Here is a 23,193-nt window from a genome sequence, read left to right on the forward strand (position 1 = left end):
CCAGGGGCCAGGGGGAGGGAGAGGGAGGGAAGAGAAAAGCTGATGTGAAGCATGTCTGGTGAGGATGAGGAAAGAGAGGAGAGGGAGGGCTCTCATTCTCTTCATCGCCTGGTTCTGAAGGCTCCGGTTGAAAAGCGCAACGACGACGAGGACGACGACGCAGAGCGGCCCCTCAGCTCGCTGGCGCCCCCCATCTACAGCTGCTGCTGATGATGAGGTTGAACTGCAGAGAGGGGACAAAGGGTGAGGAACCGATTATTACTTCAAGTCCGTAGTTTGTATCTTTGGTATCTCTTTGTTATGAGGTTTCACAGTCAAACTGGTATCTTTCAAATTCTTCACTAGAAACAAAGGGAATTTCACTACAAACCTGAGCATCTTTGTGCATGTGATCAGTGTTTTACAGACAAAGAAATAAGTTGAACCTGTCCTTTAAATACTGTTTAAACACACAACCACTTGCACGGCTGTTATCATTTTGTGTAGATTCACCTGTAACTATGAACTGTTTCATTAGCTTAGCGTGAAACTGTTTTATCTACATATGAATTCAGATGTTTTAAAGTTGGTCTGTGATGATGTCACTAATAAAAAATCATGCGCTACACACTCTACCCTGCAGACGTGTATAGCCTGTATAACAACAGGCTGCAACTCGGCACCATCGATGGTAGAGATCAACCGATATGGATTTTTTAGGGCCGATACCGATTTTTTTGGCTGATACCTGCTGTCAATATTTGAAGCCAATGCACATTTTACTCCCTCCATTTACATGATAAAAACGAGTCTCAAATTAACCAAAAACATAAAGATTCATTGTACTCAAAGAATATGTTGCACTATAATGGAAACAAATTAAACAGGTAAAAATAGGTAGAATGAGATTTAATTATTTTGTCATTTTATTACTCTGTTATTTTATGAATAACGTGTCGTCATCGTATCTTTTGTGGAAAATTAAAAAGTAAAAATAAAAAACTTTACTGAGCCATCTCTTCCAAACATATTGTGATAAATAAATTTAACTCGTGTTGTCTAACGCCGATATCGCAGCCTGAGCCGAACGAGCCGAACAATAGTTGAAGTCATCTAGACGCTCAGCCCGATATATCGGATTTCTAATCCTTAGCATCTAATAGAGAGGATTAAGACGGTTCCTTTGCTAATGTTGTGGATGCCTTTTCAGACGAGTGTGCAGACCGAACGCCAGCTCTGAAGAGGGCCTAACCTTTTTCACATTAGTAGAAAAGTACGTTATCCTTAAAGCTCAGAAAGTGAGCGGCAATCAGTAAGTTGCCATCTGCAATGTTAGCGCTTGATATGAAAAAATCCTCAGCGCTGGTCGTTTAATAATGTTCCAACGTCTAGATTAAGTCTAGAGTACATGTGTGAACAGTGTTATTTCTACAGTAAAGCTGGTTTTCACATTGTGTAGAAAATAAATCAATAACAATTCAACCAACGTATCAATACATAAACATTTGTGACTCGTCCCTGCAGGACTGTGCTGATCAACATTAAAATACCTTGTGGATGTGCCAAGTAGGAGAAATGTGTGGTGGAGGAAACAGGGATGGGGTTGAGGGCAGGCTGGGGCATGGGCGGCTGAGGACCGCCCGGGGGACCCTGGGTAGCCATCAGCATCATCGGGGGGTGGGTGGGCGCCGGGTGGTGAGACTGCACTAAGCCGGACTGCATATGGGCCTAGGTGTGGGAGAAAAGTGCACGAGTGACAGTGAGAAAACAAAAAGTGGCACACGAGGTGAAGGCGGTGAGAGGGCGAACAGAAGGAGAGCTAGTTAAGAGGAAGAAAGAGGCGCCTCAACATTCACGGCTCCCTGCAGCTACGACCGGGGAACAGCTGCTGGCTACGGAGGATAGAGATGGTGAAGGATCTAAGTATGGACGTGTTAGGAAAATACGCAGATCAGTCTAAAAAAAAAAATAAAAAATGTATTTCTTAACATTTTTTAACTTGACAAGCAAAGCATCCTACTGTAAAACACTTAAATAAAGCAAATACATGAGTGCAATCATTCTGCTATATTTATAGTCACTGAAAACAAGGAAGTTTTTGTCTCTGTGGCAAAGAAGGATTTCATAAATCAGGTACTATATAACTCAAATAGATATCTGTGAAAAGGAAAGATTATCCTTTTAAAATATGGCTCCAGGTGTACATCCTGGCTTCTTTTATAAAGCAGAATAAACATTGCCTTTGTTCCCTTATTTGTTGAGGTTTAACTGTCTGGATCTTCACCCTGTTTGCTCTGAGATCCAAAGAGAAGCCAGACATCTCCAGACCACACAGCACTGATGTTCCCTCACGCTTGAGATCAACAAGAGGGGGAGCTTCCAGAAAATAAAAAGCTCACGATTTAGAAGCTGGGCTACATCCCTTCCCTCAAGTATGATCACGAACTCTGAGTGATGACCAAAAAACTAAATGGGGAACACAAACGCTGGCTGGGCTTAACGGTGCCTCTGAGGATCAGGCTCGTTCCAGCGCATCCCACCAAAAAGCTGATTAGTTTGAGATCTGGTGTATTTGTAGGCCAGGTCAAGGAGTGTTCATGTTCTAGGTGGGTGGTACGTGTCAAAGCAACATTCACACGAACGCCAGATCCAAACGTTTCCCAGAAAAACACTGAAAAACTGTCACAAGATGCTCAATGTTATTTACTCGCCCCGTTAGCGGTTTTAATCTTGTGGTTGATCAGTGTGTGCTATAATTTAATATGTTCCTCCGAATACCACTTACACCCATTTGAGATCTCCAACTTAAACCTGCCAAAAACTACTTATCAGCGCCACAATAGGACCCATTCATAAACTAAAACCTCCGCTGGAGCTGATCCCAGAGAGTTTCACCCACACATTTAATCCAACCCGGGGAACGCTGCCAGTCTGATTACTTGGCTGGAGCTGGCGGGGTTGCTGTCCAGCAGGATGACGGAGGGGGTGTGACCTACCTGCTGCATGTGTGCCATGTGGTTGGGGTTGTAGCCATGCTGCACCTGCTGCGGGTGGATATAGACAGTCTGCTGGGCAGATTGGAATGAGGCCTGGGGAGACTGAGGGTTGGGGCCTGGGGTCATGGAGGGGGGCGTGGGGGCCAGGGCCGAATACATCTGCTGCTGTGGGGCCTGGTTGGCCAGGTGGAGGGCCTGAGCCGCTGCTGCTGCTGCGACACGCAAAAAACAAACAAAACAAAACAAAAAAAACACACATATAAGTAGATGAATGTAGCAACCAAAACATTAGGGAGGGAAGCTTCACACTTGAGGATTCTCACCTGCTGCTGCCTGTGGGTGCTGCGGGTGCTGGACTGGACTGGCAGCTGGGTGGCTCGGAGGACCTCCATGCTGCGGGGGACCACCCTGCTGGGCTTGGCCGGTGGGCGTGGCAGAGGGCTGGGGGTGTTGTGGGTGGGGGTGCAAGGCGCTGGGGTGGGGGTACTGCTGAGGCATTGGCCCTTGAGACACTGTGACATAGGAAGCAGTGTTGAAAATTGATGAAAATGTCCGCGCAGGTACTGCAGGGGGGGTCACAAAATCTTTGGTTGATTACACATTTTATATATATATATATATATATATACACACATTTGTTTTAAATTTTCCCCCACAAATTTAAATTTCTTTTAATACACATCATAATATAATCTCTCCATCAGTTTGGGGGTTCTTGGCCTGATCAAAACAATTCACACGTCGGCCCTGAGGGTCGGTGGGCGGACCTACCATACATGGTGTGTGTCTGCTCTGGGTACTGTGTAGTGGAGGAAGAGACGAGGCTGTGTTGGCCATGCGTAGGAGGCGCCATCACCCTGGCGCTGCCCTGCATCACCGGACTGAACACATGCTGCGCCTGGAGGACACACAGAAGACTCTCAGCATCAGCGTCGGGAGTCCACGATGTAGGACTGAATGAACAATCTGATCAGCTGTTTCCTATCAGGATTTTGTTAAAGAAAAGCCCCTCTGTGTCCATTTTTTTCCATGTCATTTCTCGAGCGAATTTGACCCATTTATATGCGCGGAGTTTTGTTGCGGTTCAACGAAGAGGCTTGAATGTGGACAGCTCAGGGAAAATAGTGCGGCGTACACATTTGACACATAAAAGCATGACACATACAGTCCTGACTTCTACTTTTTTCTTTCCAATATTTTTTTTTTTTTTTAATAAATTAAAATAATTGAAAAAGTGTGTGCACAGAGCATCATGTTAAACCGGAGCCACAAATAATAAATTCCAGTAAACTAATGCGGGGAACGTGTTTTCTTTCCGTCTAAAGTACGACCAAAGCTGAAAAAAAAGTCACTTGCTATCTAAAACTGAAACTGGAAAACTGGAAAAGCAGGAGAAAAAAAAAGGCTTCGATAGGTAAGTGTTCATCTGTAATGATCCTTGATGCTCGGCTGCTGACGCCAGCGTGGATCACATTCAAGGAGCCGGTTCATGGGACTCTGTCTGCGTTCTGCTGCTGCTGCTGTCACAAAGGAGGCCAAGTATCTGGGGCTCGAGTCCATTTTGGATGCGCGCTGGGAAATGATCTCACAGTTCTTTCATCGTCTGATTGACGAGCCATTAGAGAGGTCGCAGATGACATTATTTAGGTGGAACACTGCTCCATAAAAACCAGCAGGTAATTGATTGGCGTAACCTGGAGGGAGACGGTTTGAGCTGAGTAATGCCCTCAGAAGGTGGCGGCACACAGGCTACGTTACACACGGCTGTGACAAATAAAAGCAGGCGTAAGAGGCTGGGACCTGGAAACAACACAAAACCTCAGAGAAGAAGAACAAACAAAACCAACTGCCTTGAGAAAGGGGTTCAGGATTTTTTTTTTCTTCCAGTGAAGCTGTAAATATACTTTTGTCATATAGCACTAGTCATCATTCATGTGGCCTGGAAGCAAAGACAAAGAAAGGCATTAACAACGTAATGTAAAGCAAACAGCTACTGCCGCACTCCAATAATGGGCATCACACCAGGGAGACTGAAACCGCTAATGTCGGCGACGTCAGCCGACCTCCTAACTGCCTCTGTTTGCATGCAGTTGTTCTACCACAGGCTGTTTGCAAACAGGTAACAGCGCTCTTGCTCACAGCAGCCCAAATTTAGAAGTGTTGAAAGTCTGGCACTGCGCTGGCACCCCGTCAAGCCGCTGAGGCACGGAAATCTGTCAGAGCAAACGGCCGGCTAGCGAACAGCTGGGAGACATAAAAACTGCCGATACCACAGTAAAGCGTAATGGTTACATATGGCTCTTAATGGAGCGGCTCTCCTGAGCCAAGTCTTTGTACACATCCGCCGCTAAAGGTTGCGCTGTTGTGTTATAGCGGGACCGACGGTAAAATCCCACCTGTGACGGGTAGTGGGTCATCTGCTGGACTATCGGCTGACTGGTGAACTGCTGCGGGCTGCAGGTGAAGTACTGCGCAGAGTAGGCGGGGCTCTGTGCTACGATCGGCGGCCCCGCTGCCGTCGCCGGGTGCATCATGGTGGGCGTGCCCGGTGGGTGGTGCTGGTCTGACCTCTGCTGGGGCATGTTGGGTACTGGAGGTTCATATGATACGAGAAAAACATGGGAAAGGTGTTTGTTGAGTTAGTTGAGGATAAACAACGTGGTGCTGGAGTGAGTTGTCCCAAATAGAAGACAACTTATTTTAAATAGTTCCTTATTTAAACTGTTTGAAAGACAGGAAACGTTTGGAGCCTGAAGTGAAATAATAAATTGTGCTCATTCTGTATTTCCAGCCACTGCTATCTGAGGTCACAAATGAGGATTTTTTTTTAAATATTATGTAAATAGTACTCATGAATTAATCAACCAATCAGTCACACTTTCTGTGAGGCTTTTAAGGACGTGGTATCAGTAATTTCCAGACTCCTTCCCAGCTCGTCTTGGTGACATTTAGTGATCTACTAATTCCAGAGTGGGCTGCTGGGGCGTCTCCGTAGTAAATATGTCTCCATTTGTTTGCACTAATCAGGATTTAAATTGCACTGTTGCAACAAGACCCTGTTTATCAAGCATCTAGATATTTCCTTGGATTAAAAACTGAGCAAATTTTCCGAATAAAGACTTTGTAATTTAGGTTTAAGAAACTGAGTCTAATATAACACTGTAATATTTTTAAAGCATATTCATTCAGTAATTTCAGGGAGGGGAGAGAGAGAAAGGTGGATGGGGGGAGAGTGAAAGACAGAAAGAGAGCGGTCATTCTCACCTTTACCTTGTCTGTAGGGTTTAGACTGGCTGACCGTCATATGAGGCACCTGAACCTGGTACATAGCTGGAGACTGGAGGGGAATGAGGATGGCAGATGGAGAAAACATGTTTATGCTCAATCTTATCAGGGAATCTAAGCAGCTTTCCTATTTGAAAAAACAAAACAACAAAAAAAAAACACAGCCCTCAACTACAAAACAGATGATTTTATTTGATAGCTGGCTGCTCTTCACTATCGATTCACACGTCTCTTACCTGGGGCCGCATGCATTTTCTACACCCATCTCTGGGCAAAAAAGTGAAAAACCAAATGTTGCTTCTCGCTCCTGTTCCTTAACTCCTTTATCTCATACACCATGCATTTCTATTACCAACAGTACTGCAGCGAAAACAGCTTCCAGCTAAACAGGTGGTAGGCTAAACAAATGAAGCCGGTAGAAACAAGATGACAGTTTAAAATGAATTGCAATAAGAAGTTGGCAAACCAACATCTGATGGCATTAGTTCAACAAGCAAGCATAACATCTCAGTACTGATTGGGCTTTTTTTTTTTTAAAAAAAAAATTAAAAAAAATAAAAAAGAAAGAAAAAAAGACAACAAATGAAAACAAAAGGACTTAAAAAGTAGAAATCTTAGAAAAATTCACAAACCTTCCATATAATGCTTTTCTAATGGAGCGAAAGAGAGAGGAGGAGGAGGTGGAGGGGGAGAGAAGGGAAAAAGAACCACTCTTTAGTTGTTATCGTTTGCACGTGTCTGATGTTGGATCACCAAGTTTTTCTTAAAGCAACACAGGAAACACACACATTTTACGACTCCACAGTACATGCTTTACTCCGTGATTAAACATGTTTAGTGTTGTTATAGCAAATGTAACAATGTGTAAAAAGAATTAAAACAGCACTTTCCTGGAAAATGACAAAAAGGAAGGAAACGCGACGACGCAAGACGTGATGTGATGTGATGTTTTAGATATTAAGGTGTATGAGAAAATCAAAAATATTAAAAATGTGAGACAAAAAGAATTAAAAAAAAAAGAAGAGGCAAATGACGGCATGATTCAGATATTAATCAAAGGTAGAAAGGGAATTAAGGAGGCACGGAAATGAGCACACGTAAGCAAGCGTGTTGGGAATGCAAACGGTGAAGGTTGTTAGGGGGTTTGTTTTAATGCAGCCTGCATTTCGCGGCGGTGCGACGTGATGCTCGGGGAGTTCTGCGCTGAATAGAAATACTCTACAGATGGAGCCATGCTGCACCGTATCAGCATGCAGACGCGTGTCTCACCTGCACTCCCGGGCTGACGGGCGTTAGGGGATACATCTGAGGGAAGCAGACCGTCTGGCTGTAGACGGTCGGGGGCTGCTGCACCACGATGGAGGGGCTGGGCTGGCCCTGAGGCCGGGGAGGCGTCGGCGTGTTGGCTGGTTTGGGCTAAAGACAACACAGAATACCAAGACGCCGTTAGAGACGCAGTCAGACATAAGAATGAGTTGAATAACAATTTCAGTTTGTGGTATTTAATTTGTGTAGCCTGGCAACAGCGAGGTAGACTGACCTGTGAATTAAACCTGGGTTTGAACTCGTTAGCATTTGGGTTCAGTGTTGATTTTCTTACTTGACTGCGGGAGGAGAACAAACAGAGAAAAAGATACAATAAAAACATAAAGGATCAGTCTGGAATCAGTTTATTGCATTTTTTGGTTTGTAGCAGAAGTTACTCAAACAGGGTGAAATTGTGTTTTTGTTGCATTTTCGGCGCACCTAGACATTATTAAGTTGTTTTTGGAATGAACAATAGATCTCTACTGCACAGAAAAAGAAAAAAAAAACTTGACAGGCTCAAGTCAATATCAGTTTGGGTCTTTTCGTGAGATTTGTTACGAATAAAAACAAAATATCACCAGATATTAAAATACCGCAGTCTCCCTTCTACTCACTCCTGCACGGCCTCCTTTTTCTCCTCCTTGTCTTCGTGCTTGGGTCCGCTGAACGTAGACGTGACCGTCGTCTGAACTCCCTGCGACGTCACGTCCAAACCCGCCCTCTTCTGGTCCGGGGCGGAAGGAGACGGTGACAGTGCAGCCGGGCTGCCAGGCTTACTGGTGTTCGTGGCGGTGGCGGATGGGGCGGGGGTGCCGCCGGGCGTGCCAGCAGCGACCGCTACGACGCCCTCGTCGTTGGCCTCCCGTCCCGCCGCGGACGCCTTGTCCAGGGGGAGGTCCTTCGGCTTGTCTGCTGGATCTCTGGCGGGCTTGGTCATCATCTGGTCAAAGGCAGGGTCTGGGTTTGAACTAGACTGCAACTGGAAAAGTGACCGTGACAAAGAAGGAGTTGCACAGGCAAACTAACTTGAATAACTTAAGCAACTCTACCGCAAATGAAAGAAGGAAATACTTACCCTAAAATCTACACTAAATTTCTTTAAATTATCTATTTGTTTTCTGTGGTCTGGTGCCATTGAGGGTGGTCCTGTAATGTGAGTGGGGAGAAATGGGTCAGATTCTCAACATATCTGTTTTTTTACAGCATCACATCGAATTGATCTTTCAAAAATATTTATATTAAGCACTGAGTACTGCACACTTTACCTTTACAGACTGGTCTGGTGATACTAGGTGAGCTTTCCAAAGGCTTGATATTCTCCTTGTTGGCTGTGGGGGATGTTTGCCTCGTCTCCTGGACACGACACTCTTTTGCTGTACAGACGCAAAATAGTCGACTTAATCCATAGATAACAGTTAGTAGTAACACAACCTAAACTATAACGTCAAATACAACGTCAAACTATTATATACTGTTTAGTTACAACATTACCATCCTATCATCAGTACTGCCATCATCTTGCCACTGCACCTTATCTACCTGTGTATATTGTGTTTTTTTAAGTGTCCTTGTCCTATTCTGTGTTTTTATTTTTGCTTTTATTTTTATACCTCAGTATTTTACTCTATTGTATTTTATTTTATTCAAATACCGGACTGCTATGACGGCCTAATTTCCCTTCGGGGATGAATAAAGTAATCTATCCATCTAACAGACATAGTATGTCACGCTTTTCTTACTGACTCAGCGCCTCCACTGTGTAAAAGGATGAGTTAACTTTACCATCTCCTGATGGCGAGGCAACCATGTTGGGGGCGGGGCTAGCAGCTGTAGGAGAGGAAGCAGATGTTGGCGTGGTAACAGTTTCCACAGGAGCTGTTCCTGTCTGGGGTGAAGGGAGGGAGGAGGAGCCAGGGGAGGCACCGCCCATATTGTTCTGTCGTGGGGAGCGAGGTCTGTGAGCTGAGGACGGGGGGGAGAAGAATAAATAAGATTTTGGTGATCACATATTTATCCCAAATATTTATTATCAATTTGCCTCTTCTGAAAGATGCCATCAAACGGTGGTAAACCATCATTTCCACACAGAGAAAGAGTAAAGAAACGAAGGAAAAAAAAAAAAACTATTCTTACCTCCGCTAACCACTGAGGACCATGTTCCTCCAGAAGAGCTACTCCTGGTTGGTGGGGTCACTGGAACCTCTCCCGGGGCGTTGTGGGAAATTAAGTCCACTCCCGGGGGGACTCCGCCGGTTCGGCAGGGTGGCACTCTGTGAGCACGAGGTGTCCTCTGTGATTTTGGAGACATCCTGGGTGGACCTGTAAATGACAAAGCCAGACAGAGACAGACTTCCGTAAGCACAGAGTAGAAGGGCAGAAAACACTCTGCGTTTTCCACCATCCTGACGTGGGAGGGGTCTCACAAGAGCTTTAAAAACTGCAAACCTTAGTAATGATTACATCCTCATCTAAGGGTGCCTTCACACCTAGTTTGTTGTTCCGAAGCCAGGAGCATTTCCCCTGGATGTGTGTTAATAACAAATCACACTCTGTTTTGGGGCAAATCAACAGAGCTGAGGCCGGGTTTGAGAGGGGGGGTCTCAGCCCACTTGCGACTGAGCAGTTTACCCAAACCATCTTTGTAAAAGAAGCTGTTTAATAGGTCATTGTAAGTAACCATAGAAGAGCAATGACTGCACATTTTTTTGCTGATGTTCTATTTTAGATGTGATTATTTCCCAATTGAATGAAATCACAATGCTTTCAACGAGAGATTAGTGCTGAGGTCTTGATTTCCATGTAAACACCAAGCGAAAGCAGCGTTAAATAAAAGTACTGTGACGATACTGTTCTCATTGAATCGGAACAAAATACAAGTGCGGAAGCAAACCCCAATGATGAAATATCACCAACGTTATTTGGAGACATGCGTGTTAGTAGGAGAAACTGCAGAAGATCCTGTAAAGTGACCGGAAAAGCACACCACACTTTGCAAACTACAACCAGGTGAGGTGAGAGAAAACGCAGGTGGAAAACTACATTTCACGAATTTGCCGAGCTGCACAAAACTTGTTGGATTTAACCTCAAACAAGAACACCAAGGTTAAGGATCACTTGAAGTCAGTTATTTCATTTTGGGAGGACAAATATCATCCCAGTGGGATAACATTTTAAACTTTGTTGCTTTTTTTTTTTGTCCTCTACTAGACAAGTACAACTGATCCCGCTTTCCGGCCAACAATAAAGAAGGAATTCTCTAGTCAAGAGCAGAGAGTTGTTGTTGTTGAATTTTTTTTAAATTTTCATTTTGTGCTGGTGAAATCGGTGAAGCCATGTGGAAAAGAACCAGCATTCCTGCACAGTGTATCTATTTTCAACTTGTTCCAGTGCGCTGTAATAAAGAACTGACGATGATATACGTCACTGAAATAATAAATCAAACATTTCTGAGCTTCTTTCACATCTTCCTTTGAATGCTCTGTACAACATGTTTAAGTGCCTTTTGTTTTTGTTTTTTTTGTGCCACAATTGTTACCAGGCAGAAAGCACAACACACACCATGGTGCACCCACATGCCACTGTGAAAGTGCCTGATGCACTGATAATGGATCAGCTTTGTACATGCCTCATTTGTGTATAAATGTACACGCTCTGACCCAATCAGTCCAAAGAAGCCATTTCACTTGTGTGTGTAGTTCCACACTAGACCTGGGCAAATTTATTTTTGAAAGTAGTTTCCATTTAAGAGGCTTTTCAGTGCGATTGGGGACAACACATCCCAAATTACATCCAATTGAGTCCCTCCACCTTCAGTTCATGCCTTTGCCCAGTTCCACTCCACACTGATGTGGGTACCTTCTGAAGACATGCGTTTGAGCAGAGTGGAGGCTGGCGACGTGGGCCCATGGTGGGAAAAGGAGGATGAAGAGGAGGGATAGGAGGGGTGGGATGAATGAGAGGGAGGCCTGGAAGGTCGAGAGGGGGGTCTGGAAGGTGGTCTGGTGGGCGTGGTCGCCCGAGGAGGCAAGGAGGAGGGGCCAGACTGGTAACGAGAAGGGGGGCGGGAGGAAGGAGACGGACAGGGTGAGGGCCAATGGGATGAACCTAAAAGAAGCAAGGACAAATGATAAAGGATGACAAACAGCGGATTACAACCAGTTAAAGTAGGGAAAAACTAAAAAGGGCACACATACAGGAAGCAAGTGGCAGCGAAGACACCGTGGACTATTAAAGAAATCCTGCCAAAAACGTGGGCGGGTACTGAGTTGAACTAATCTCAACTTGCAGGCAATGACCATAGGAGCGTCTGATACAACTGTTTGACATGTGACGCAAGCATAGAGCTCCCAAATGTTTACCACAACGAAACACGTCCACAACTTTAGTTTCTACCACCAAATTCGTGTTGACAGTGGATTTAGGGTGAACCGAGATGGAGCAGCGTTTGTTTTGTTTTTTTTAAATAGAAAGCAGTGACCACGAGAATTTCTAGCTCCGTCCACACACCTGCAATATTGATATGTTCTTTAGATTAATTATTTAATGTGGGAAATATACAAAACGGGTTACGAGAGCCCGGAACTTCCTCTAGTGATCAACTGTCAGTTACACAGATACTGGCAACAAGCAACTCACTTTACATGTGGACAGGACTCAAGGCAAAGCAAGAACAGAAAGAACGGCGATATTAATACACATAAGAATGAATGAAAAGACAGGACTAAAACGACTTGATTCACATACATGCAAGAAATGCAAGAAAATAAAACAGGGACAACTACACACATCTTTATATCTATTAAACAGCAGACGATGGGGAATGAAACATCTCTTTTCCAGTCACAGTTGACCCTCTGGCCTGACCAGCGCACAAAGTACCTCTGTGCGAACTAATGTGCACATAACGGGAGTAATACGTGTTTCAGTAGGTTTATGAGTGCTGTATTAAACTTGCCTCCGTTAACCACCCTCTGGTCCGCCCCGGAGCTGGGACTGTAGTCGTGAGGTCCCGGTCGAGGGGCCGAGGGCCCAGCTGCGCTCTGACCCAGACGAGGTGAGTTCTGACGTCCCGGCCCCCACGACATCACCTCCCTGTTCCTCTGACCCGGAGGAATGTACTTGTTCTCTCTGACAGATAAGCACAAAAACGATACAGGCAGGCAGTTCGGTTAAATTTATACAAGGCAATAGTGAGGAAGAGGAAATAACTCTGCACTACATAAGGCTCAGCTAAGTGCTTCCCATTAGCCAAAATGAGCTTGCTTTCTTTAATTATCAAGAAGTGTTTGTTCTGGGAACAGCTGCTATCTGCTGAGTGAGTTTGCTGCAACTACTTTGTCTCCCTTTAAGGCTAAAATACGGTTCACAAGTCTGTGACTGAGCTTTTCTAATGCACTCTGCCTGCAAACATTATGCACAGACACACAGAGTCTGGGTGTCATCCTTGACAGCGCCCTGTCCTTTAGAACTCGCATCAATAACATAACCCGGTCTGCCCACGTCCACCCAGGACACATCAATCGTCTCCACCCTTCCACCATCCTTGTCCACAACCTCGTCGCTTCCCGCCTGGATTACTGCGACTCTCTCCTCTTCGGTCTCCCTCACGAGTCCCTCCATAAACTTAACTGGTCTTCCTAACATAAACCTGTCTCTGGAATTCACTGCCACCCAAAATCAGAAACATTGATTCATCTGTTTAAAACTGCTTATTCCATAAGTCGCCACTTCTATTGTTTTTATCCCTTTATTGTTGTTTCTTTTTAACGTGTACTCTGTGTATATTTGTACGCCGTCATTGAGCGCCTTCAAATAAAACGTATTATTACATACCATGCTTGCACATAGATACTTCTCCCTGGTAAATGAAGTGCATTCCCCCAGGTTTCTCACCTGCTAAGTGTGTGAGTCTCCCTCTCTCCTCGCACCACAGCAGTGTATTTTTCCTCCTCGGTGCGTTCGTCGTTCTCCAAGGCCACGCGGGCTTTGTACGTGGCGCTGGCCTCAATCTCCTCCGCTAGCTGGGCAGCTCGCGCTTCCCTCTTCAGAAACTCTTCGGAGTTGTCCCGCTCTAAGGGGACCCTGGAAAGCAACAAATGACACAACACATGTTAATGGTCATAAACGTCACAGTGTACTTCCAGTATGTCTATACCCTGTATTAGGTTTATGGCACGTCGATGAATTTGAAGAGAGAAACACAGGTGGAGGACCTAGAGAGGCTTACGTATATGTGGAGAGGCTGCTGTCATATGTGGATAAGACTCCATATTTCTCCTCGTTGTACTTGAACATGTCGTTGGGATCCCAACCGTTTGACTGAAAGGAAAAGAGGGCAGCAGAGAGTTAAGCAACAGCCCTATAAAACAAATTATGAGTGCTTTACATCAGACAACAGCCTCTATGGATAACAAGTCTGTTAGCTGAATACTTGGCTTCATGTAAACATAAATAATAATCAAAATAATAGCTGAATCCCAACAAAGCCACCTCGTATAACCACTTCAGTAAGTAGGAAGGAATTTAAAGATTTAGAATGAATTAGTTGGTGCAACTTGTTGTTGTAAACGCTTGGGCCGATTTGTTTCTCTCTGGTTGGAATAAATGATTTTCCCATGTGACTATTAATATTCTTTTTAATTAATTTAGCCTTGTCAATAAAATTGGGGAAACAGGTTTTCCACTATATGTTTTTTGTGACGCTCCACTACTTTGTCAAAACAGGAATTATCTAAATGTTGGAGCATGTAAATGCAAATATTTTTTCAGGTAATTTTGTTTAGTGTCTATGTAAACAGTTCAATGTTTGGAGTTGGCTGAATGTGGCATTTCTGATAAGAATAATTTGGACAAAATTCGTAAATATAAATGTATACAGTGTGTTGTGTGCCTGTTCTCACCACATCTGTATCCAGAGATTCGAGGCTGTCAGAGTTGTGGGTCTCTCCTCCATCCCAGGGCTCTAGATCTTTCTCTTTATGCTCACCATTGATCCTCCCAGTCACTGCGGAATCTGTAAAGTTGTCTGAGACATACACAGAGAATACATATGTATGTAGAGGACACGCGCACACACACACACACACACACACACACACGCACACACACACACACACACACACACGCCAGTAACAGCAGTATGTGGTCACAAGGCTGCACTCTCACTGTATATGCAGGATTCACTCATGCCTCGAGAGCTTCTGCCACAAGCTCTCACAGCAAAGATCTATATAGGAGTTTTGCTGGTACAACAGGCACAGCTGCTCACATCCAGATATGGGTGAGAAAAAAAAAATCCCTTCAAATAGACGGCCTTGGTAGCTAACAAGCGTAAATGGTTCTGACAGTGACTATTAATACAGCCTTTAAAGAAAGGGATAAATAGTAGGCTCACTCACAATCTTCTTTTTTATTGTAACTTAATTTCAGTGATCACTCTGTGTCCAAAATATCTGACTTTTCCCCCCCTTTTTCTTATCAGGCATCACCATGGCAACATCTTGAAAAGTAGCATTCACATGTAAAAATAAAACTAAGGGCTGAAGACAATCAATTCCTTCAGGACATTCACTATATTTAATTAAATGCACAAAATACTTTGGCTCAATAAAATTAATCACAGGCCGGCATGCTCAAAGACAACCCCAAATTATATTTGAAAGGAAAACCGATCTCACGTTAGCCCTCTCACATTCTCAGATCTGGCACCAACGGACTTATGCGCAAAAAAGCATCCCAACCACCTGAACTCAGCCATGCCGGACATTTAATCCTTAACAGCGGAGAGCAATTTCAAAGATGCTGGATTGGCACCACACGGACAACTGGACTAAAAGGCTCGGTTTATGTGTCTAGAGGTAGTTGGCATGCTTTCTGCACATATCTATAACAGAAATTGTGCATAACCTAAGCACATCATTTTCCAAACCAAATGTGGGCGTAGTGAGCGTAAGCAAACATGCATTTAGATCGCAGTCGATTATATGACCTCAAAGCACTTCAGGGCCAAAGCAAATCAAACATCTTGGCATAACTTGATTTTCAATACAAAGTTCAGAAAACAAATAAGGTGCTGTTGTTTAATATGTATGGGCAAACTGTTGCTTTCAATGGAATTATCATGCAATCGTTTTCCTCCTTTCTATTTCCTGGTTTGACCCGAACTAAAACGCTGTAACTGAACTGCATATTTGGGGAAAAATAATGCCCTGAAATGCTCTGCTCGGGGTTAAACTGTAATAATATTAGTTTAAACCTTACACCAATCAGTCATAACTGAATGACCACTGACTGACTGAATAACACTGATTATCTGGTTATCATGGCACCTGTCAGTGGGTGGAATACATTAGGCAGCAAGTGAACATTTTGTCCTCAAGGTGTTAGGAGCAGGAAAAATGCACAAGTGGAAGTATCTGACCAACTAACAAGGGGTAAATTGTGATGGCTAGATGACTGGGGGGGGGGGGGGGTCCTTCTGGTCAGCAGTGGTCTAAAGTGTCATCTAAAGTGGTCCGAGGGAGGCTGTCGTACTGGCGACAGGATCATAGGTTAATTAGTTCAAAACCCTGATGCTGGTACTAAAAAGGTGTCAGAACACATAATGCTTTGAAGGTTGTTGTGTATGCGGGTTTAGCCACAAACCAGTCAGGGCGGCCACGATGAAGCCTGTCCACTTCCGGGAGCATGTGGTCATCAGAACTGGACCACGGGAGTGGCCTGGTCTATTGAATCACATTTTATTTAACATCCCGTTGATGGCCAGGTGCGTACGTAGCTTAGCTTAACACAAAGCAAGTTGACAGAGGGAGTGTGATGCTCGAGAGTATTGTTCTAATGGAAAGCTTTTACGAGCTTCCACAATGGTTCAGGAATGGTTGGAGGAACACAAGTTCAAGGTGTTGAACTGGCCTCTAAATTCTCGGAGATCTCAAATGAAAAATTTGAAGATTTGCTGGACAAACAGGTCCATGGAGGCCCCCTGCTGTAATTTGCAGGACATAAATGGATCTGCTGCAAACGTCTCGGTGCGAGATACCAAAGGACACCTTCAGAGAGCTAGTGGAGTCCTTCCCTCGACGGGCTAGGGCCTGCACAATGTTAGGGGCGTGGTCATATTGCTGTGGCTGATTGGTGTATGTATCGTTTTAAGATTACAGTAAAAAAAAAAAAAAGAAAAATAAGAATTAGCATTAGTTTAAAACTAATATTGGCATTAGTTAACATTACGTTTCACACTATCTGCAGTATATGTCTCACACATCCCAAGCCTCCTCATGAGTAAACCTAAACCTATAATTTTCACTAACTTTTGAGCTAATGGCTTAACTAAACAGTGTGCAACAGCCACATGGCAACCCTTCCACCGAAAGCAACATCCAGTCTAAAAATAACGAAAGGATCTGGTGAAAAGATGAAGCAAGACTGAGCTGCTCTTACTTTAGACTGATCCTCAAATTGGAATAAAATAGCAGTAATGACCTACTATCAATCATGCCCAGACCTTCACAAACACTGTGAGTTTAATTACATATTTCATTATGCTTATGAAAGTGTGTAAGTGCATAACAGAGATGTGCAAGACGGGAAAACAGCCATATATTACCTGTGTCAGAGGAGACTAGACCATTGGAAAGGAAAGACACACACACAGATGACAGAGAGTCAGAAGATGGACTGACAGGCAGATTTACTGACTGGCAACCAACTCTACCCAACATTTTTTTTTTTTTTTTTTTTTACAACAGATTTAGTTAAGGCAGGTCAAGCAAACTCAACAGATCCTTCAGTACGTTGGTGACTCGGTGGCTCACTTACCGAATCATGTGGCAAAACCTTCTCACTTTTTTTTTTACCTGATTAAATTCAGACAATAAACCTCCCCCCACACAGGCCATTACCGTTCAAAGGAGAATTCTATGAGTCAAGATCAATTAAATGAAGCAGACTCATTCACTCTATGAGAGTGTCCTTGCTGTGCTTGAGCAACCTTCGGACCAATCAATAGATCAAATTAGTTTTCAATGACTAGCCACTCAGAGCAGACACATGAGATTTAACTCATGGCGACGCTTTTGTGTCATCAAGGTAAAGAATACAGACTGAAAAGGTTCAGTACAAAATGTGTGTATGCAGAGATGGAGCCTTCACTCTGTCATGTGTTTATTTTCTGTGTGTGCAATTAACACTAATACTGACAAGCACCTACATTGCACATGGTTCTTGAGTTTTCACCATGTGAACGATCAGGTATATATATATATAGAAATTATATTTGCCAACACAAATGCCTCCAGTACCTTTCCTGGCAAAATTCAGGTCCACATCTTTGAAGGTCACCACTACGACATCGGAGGCCTTGAAAATGATGGTCTCCACGATATCTTCTTTCCTGGGGCCTATGCTCGGCTCTGGGCTCTTTCGGTGGGCTGCATCCAACACCAGGTCACACTGAGGGAGAAAGTAACGTTGAAAGGGATTAAAAGGAAAATAGCAAAGCAGAAGTATTAAACACCCATGGGCACAAAGGCCCCTCTGAGCCCCTACTGAGCCCTTGCAAATCAAAATCAATAGTACAATTAATTCGCAAAATCTGGAAATTTCAGACAGAATTGTTAAGCTAAAATATTATAAATTCTGTTTTTTCCTGGAGTTATATTCTGTTATAGCCTTTAGAAATAGCGTCACCTCAGCATCTAGAAAACTATGTTATACTGTTTTTATTAATTACTTTTATTTTTGCATATAACAGATTAATAAAATAACTGAAAGATCACTGAATGATAAAAAATAATAATGAGATCAGCCAGAGGAATGAGGCACTAATCAGTTGAACCTGTTGGATTTTACAACTTGTAATCTAGAATTAACCTGAGGAGGTTCTTTAGCTGACCTCAGTTAATTGAGCTCTGCTCATTTACTGGCACCCACAAGGGACGGGAGGACTTACTGAACAGCAGCAGGAGCTGCATGGACCTCGGACTTCACCCAAAACAAGAAGTTATACTACAACTAGTATATTACAATAGAGAAAAGCTACATCACAACTCCTACAATCAAATATGGCAGTGTTGACTGACAGACTGTGAACAGAAGGGTGGGGAATGCAACAACATCTGAATATTTCAGCATGTCTGGCTGTTCACAGCCTGTGTTAATAAAAGCCAAATGTGATGCTTTCTTCTGCTCTCAAAAAAAAGTTTTATTTGCATGTGCAGACACACCCAATTAAATTTCTATTGGTATCTTTTCAGGCCGATTCATATTTCAGTCATGTAAACTTACCAATCATGTTGGGGGAGATATAAAATACGAAATGTGACACATATTTTATTCATTTCTCTTCAAGAATTGTGGTTAAAACTAAGCTCTGTTAAATGAACTGGAAAGACAGAAGCCTCCTCATTGCTGAGGTTAAGCCGTTATTTTCTTCCCCACATAAGAAAGACTTGGGAATACTTCAACCTAAACGGGAAGATGAAGGGCCACATGCCTTTCTGCCATAAAAGGAGAGACAAAAAGGCAGATCTTTGTCTAATCCACCTCAGGGGTGACACTGCTATTGAGTTCAGGCAGAACATTATCGCAGATAAGCTTAATCATTTGTACAGCTACGGGAAAAGTAACAGATTTAATTCCAAATTAGCACCTACAAAGAACATCACACTACATATGAGCCTTACCTCTGGACCGTATGTCTTAAATACTCCTTCGTAGACGGCTCCATTCTTCACTTTCAGCTCACACTTGGTCCCCTAGAAATAAGTAGGCCCGAAGTTATTCACTGTATGCAACACTCACTCGTTCCGTAAAGTGCCGGTGCCAATTTACACATTCAAAGACACAAGTTCAGAAACCCATCTGTTGTGAAGTAGACACACGATTGATCAATCTCTGCTTTGTTTATGCAACCAGCTGTCTCCACAAACTGGCTTTGTTTATCCGTGTGTGGACATTCCGAGGAAACAGCATGTGGCGTAAGAAAGACTGCAGTAAATACTGCTGTTACTAATTTATTTACAGTAAGCATAATTCTCTTGGATGTCACATTTAAGGAACTTTGTAGCTACGCTCACTTCTCTCTGCCGCTCGCTGTTGTCATTACACACAAGACAAAATTCAGAAGAACACACGCTACACATCTACGCAGACACACAAACAGTAAACGTACCACCACTGAAGTCAAGACATGGACCATCCTCATATTTGCATATACACCATTGAAAATGACCTAAAGAAAAGACACAATTAACTACTGATTTTTCATCCATTTGCAAACAAAGATTAAGCCAAATATGGTGTCACAATCTTGTGACACCTACTGGACATTTGCGCAATATATAATAGTAACACATATCTGACCATTAAATGTAAACCTTATCTGAAGTCAAATTGCATGCTTTAAAAAATGTGACATTGTATTCAAATGACTGTACTGAATCACTTATCATTAATCCATTGTGAATGTTTTCTCAATGCTAAATACTACTGCTAGTTCACATTAGTATGAGAGCTAACAGGTTACTTACTGCTGCAGGAGCTTTACCGCTGTGTCTTCCCCTGAAAGAAAAAAAAAAAGCACTATTAAACTCCCCATCTCATTAACATTAAACATCTGTCCTAGCATACTGAAACAACTCCCACCACCGCCAAAAAATTAACATCAGTGCAAACTCACTCAACCTAAACCAAAATGCCTCGCAGACACACATGCATTAGTTGAACATTTGAATGAAAAGGAAGACTCTAAAATCTCCAGCAGATCCAAAACATTTTGCTCGCTGGAATTAATGTTCAAGTGGCTGCCAGCCAAACAGTCGGTATCCTACATTTCTTTTCCAAGCATGTCCTAAAATGCTCCTTGTTCAGCGTGGCACAGGGCCAGCCATTCACACTTCATTCAGTGCAATGGACACTTATCCCTGCATCGTGTCAGTTGTAGTACATTAGTAATAGGCTCTTTGAAACACGCTTGATTCACAGTCCTCCCAACATGTCATTTTTTTTTTTTTTTATAGCTCAAACAGGCTGGTTCTAAACGCATGACAGATCCAGCGTTATTTCACAGCATCTTCGCTCGGCCTTCATGGATGAAACCTACGCAATGAATGGGGCGTACTGTCCTAGTGACCGGTGAATAAAAGGCTGACTACAAAAAAAAAAAAAAAAGCACAATATGCATGCGGTTCCCGCACTGACAGCGTGTGTTCGCTTTATCTTAGGACGACATGTACGGAGAAAGTCATACTTCAAGGACACTATTTCTCACGAGATGCAACGTCAAGGTTGAAAGCCCGTAGGTCTCTGATTCCCCCCTTCTCGTCCTCAACCCGCCCCTCTCTCTCCTTCGTGCGCCCACACGCTTTATATCAATTTCTTGGCAATCCCGTTGCAGCAATGTTGCGGTAGCGTACCGAGCAACATGTAAAAGGAAAACAAACGCAGTCATTTTCATCGCACTCTCTGACTGAGTCGCTAAGGCTGGGTCCCGTTAGCCGGCCATTACAACAGCGAGTGCACTGAATTACAAGCATGGGGCTGTCAAAGGCTAATTAACGCTAGCCAAATTGACTCCAAGCTGATAGTAAACTGATATCTGCAACTTGGCGAGCAGCGTCACTGGCACGCACATGTGGGGAAAGATATGTGTCCAAAAAAAACACGTCTAATTGCATAACCAGACGCCAGGTGATCTGTTTTATTTAACGTGCAAAAAAAAGGAGGTAATGCTCCGTCGAAGTTGCAACATTATTGGACCAAGCTGACAGGCCTCGCTAGCTAAACTGCATAACGTTACACCGAGTGACCAGCACGTCGTAAGGCCCATACAGCGTCCACAAACACGCACTGGTTTTGGACCACTTAACGGGAATGTCATCTCTCACAAATGCTACTACTGGACGTGACAGTGTCCAAGTACCGAAAACTGCAAACATCGCCCCTCGCCGCTGTGTTTTTACTTCGCTTGGGTTGACGTTTTAATTGCACAGACCTGCCCAGATTCGGTCTTCCCCCTCCGCTTCCTCCGGCACCGGAGGCGGCGGCACCAGTCGTGCTGCCCCCGCCGGGCTTGCTGCGATTTCCACCGGCCTTCATTGACATGGTGATCCCATAAAAGACGGCCTCTTAAAACGACCACTTTCACACCGCAATCTCTTGACGATGGGACGGCGTGTGGTTGTGTGACAGGTCCGGAGATGTAGCTAATGTCAGCGTGCCTCTTGAGGAGGATGCTATGCTAAGCGGCTAGTTAGCTCGCTAACAGTTGCTGGCTAAATTTAGCAATCTGTACAATTTCTATTAAAACAGAAAAAAATATATTTAAAAAAAGGACAACGCGCTCGGATGACACTTCCAAAATAAACATGCGTGTTACACCTCTTGTCAATTTGTTTTGTGATCCTAACAAAAAAATCGATTATGTCAAAGTAGGGTTTCAGCTATCTCGGGCTCTATCCGTTGCTAACAGCGAAAGGACCAAAACAGTCTGAAAGGGACAAAAAACGGCGGAGGGATATATGAAAGGCGTAACAGCTCACAACGCCTAACTCATATTCATAACTCTAGCTTATTTAACAATCGTCAGTCTGTGACATGGGAAAAAAATGTGTCCATATTTAATGTATACCGACGTAGAAATATTTCAGCACTTCGTTGCTTTAAAGATTACACATACATCGTGGCACTATTTTCAGGAAGTCCATGAATTTTCGGTGGCTGTTTAGTGGCATCCACGTGAGCCGGCGAACACGCACTGACAGGCAACAAACACTATTTACACGTCGTTAGTGTGTGCTGTATGTGCCATTTAAACATTACAACATGACACTTTGAAGTGAGCTATTTCCACGTCTTGCAAAAATCATTTGGGACTAATGCAGCTCTGATATGGACAAGACATAGGTAGCAATGCTGGAAGATGATTGCACATATAGATTGTTATTTAAATTCACACCAAGCCGATATTGTTTTTAATTTTAATTTTGAGAAAGCTGTATTTATAAACATTAAAATTGCTTTGACTACGAAATCGTCCTTTGTCTTTCTTTAGTTATCAAGAATGAATTTAAATTACAGTGTTTCGCTGAAATTGTCCACTTTTAGGGATTGTATAATACAGGGTGTATTTTATCCAAAATACATCAGACGGTCAAGGTGTGACTGTTTATTTCTTGATCAAAATATATAAATATATATATATCACTCAGTAACTGTATTAAACATAAAGAACTATTCCAATCTTACATTAACGTAAACATTCATTGAGTTTTGTAGCCGGTAATTAGAGGCTTATATAAATAGTTTTATATAGTACGTTGATAAGCTGTAAATTTCACCCGGTCTTATCTTAACCCATACAGGAACATAATGCCGATAGTAATAATAATACTTGTGAGGATTTCATGTCTACTAATCAATGTATCACTGTTTGAATCTGTAAAGTAACGATAAAGAATCATACAAATCATACTAAGAGACAATATATCAAGAAGCAGAAAATAAAAAGTACGTAAGTATTGACTTAGTTGCTTATCACCACAGGTTATTGTAGGGCTGTTGAGATAGATTTTGTTTATGGCACAGAAAAATAAAACAAACTCGGCATTTAGCTCATCTTAACTCAACC

The 23,193-nt window shown here is 43.2% G+C and overlaps 1 protein-coding gene across 11 annotated transcripts; it reads right to left on the reverse strand.

Annotated features, from left to right (window-relative positions):
- Positions 1-49: 49 nt before the first annotated feature.
- Positions 50-22,065, reverse strand: atxn2 (ataxin 2). Of its 11 annotated transcripts, none has more exons than XM_047592634.1 (26): positions 21,559-22,065; positions 20,096-20,126; positions 19,738-19,797; positions 19,250-19,321; positions 17,867-18,017; positions 17,173-17,187; positions 14,468-14,592; positions 13,795-13,886; positions 13,461-13,649; positions 12,523-12,695; positions 11,424-11,672; positions 9,702-9,887; positions 9,351-9,530; positions 8,834-8,941; positions 8,644-8,714; positions 8,183-8,547; positions 7,801-7,864; positions 7,530-7,676; positions 6,893-6,910; positions 6,240-6,312; positions 5,372-5,565; positions 3,747-3,873; positions 3,299-3,487; positions 2,976-3,184; positions 1,530-1,707; positions 50-223 (listed from the first exon to the last, which is right to left on the reverse strand). In XM_047592634.1, the coding sequence occupies exons 1-26, from the start codon at positions 21,666-21,668 to the stop codon at positions 195-197; spliced, it is 3,405 nt and encodes a 1,134-aa protein (XP_047448590.1). In that variant the 5' UTR covers positions 21,669-22,065; the 3' UTR covers positions 50-194. The 11 variants fall into 11 exon arrangements, with proteins under 11 accessions (XP_047448590.1, XP_047448596.1, XP_047448591.1 ...); XM_047592640.1 differs by having other exon boundaries at positions 2,976-3,187; positions 8,183-8,508; positions 21,559-22,064; XM_047592635.1 differs by having other exon boundaries at positions 2,976-3,187; positions 6,246-6,312; positions 21,559-22,064.
- Positions 22,066-23,193: the final 1,128 nt, after the last annotated feature.

This window comes from Mugil cephalus, chromosome 8 (assembly GCF_022458985.1).
Source record: "Mugil cephalus isolate CIBA_MC_2020 chromosome 8, CIBA_Mcephalus_1.1, whole genome shotgun sequence".
Taxonomy (NCBI): Eukaryota; Metazoa; Chordata; class Actinopteri; order Mugiliformes; family Mugilidae; genus Mugil; species Mugil cephalus.

Coding starts and splice junctions, on each gene's coding strand:
- atxn2 (XM_047592633.1), bottom strand. CDS start 21,668: ATGTCAATGAAGGCCGGTGGAAATCGCAGCAAGCCCGGCGGGGGCAGC. Junction 19,798..20,095: donor GCGGTAAAGCTCCTGCAGCA/GTAAGTAACCTG, acceptor TCTTTTCTTTAG/GTCATTTTCAATGGTGTATA. Junction 7,677..7,800: donor AACCCAGGTTTAATTCACAG/GTCAGTCTACCT, acceptor TGTTGTCTTTAG/CCCAAACCAGCCAACACGCC.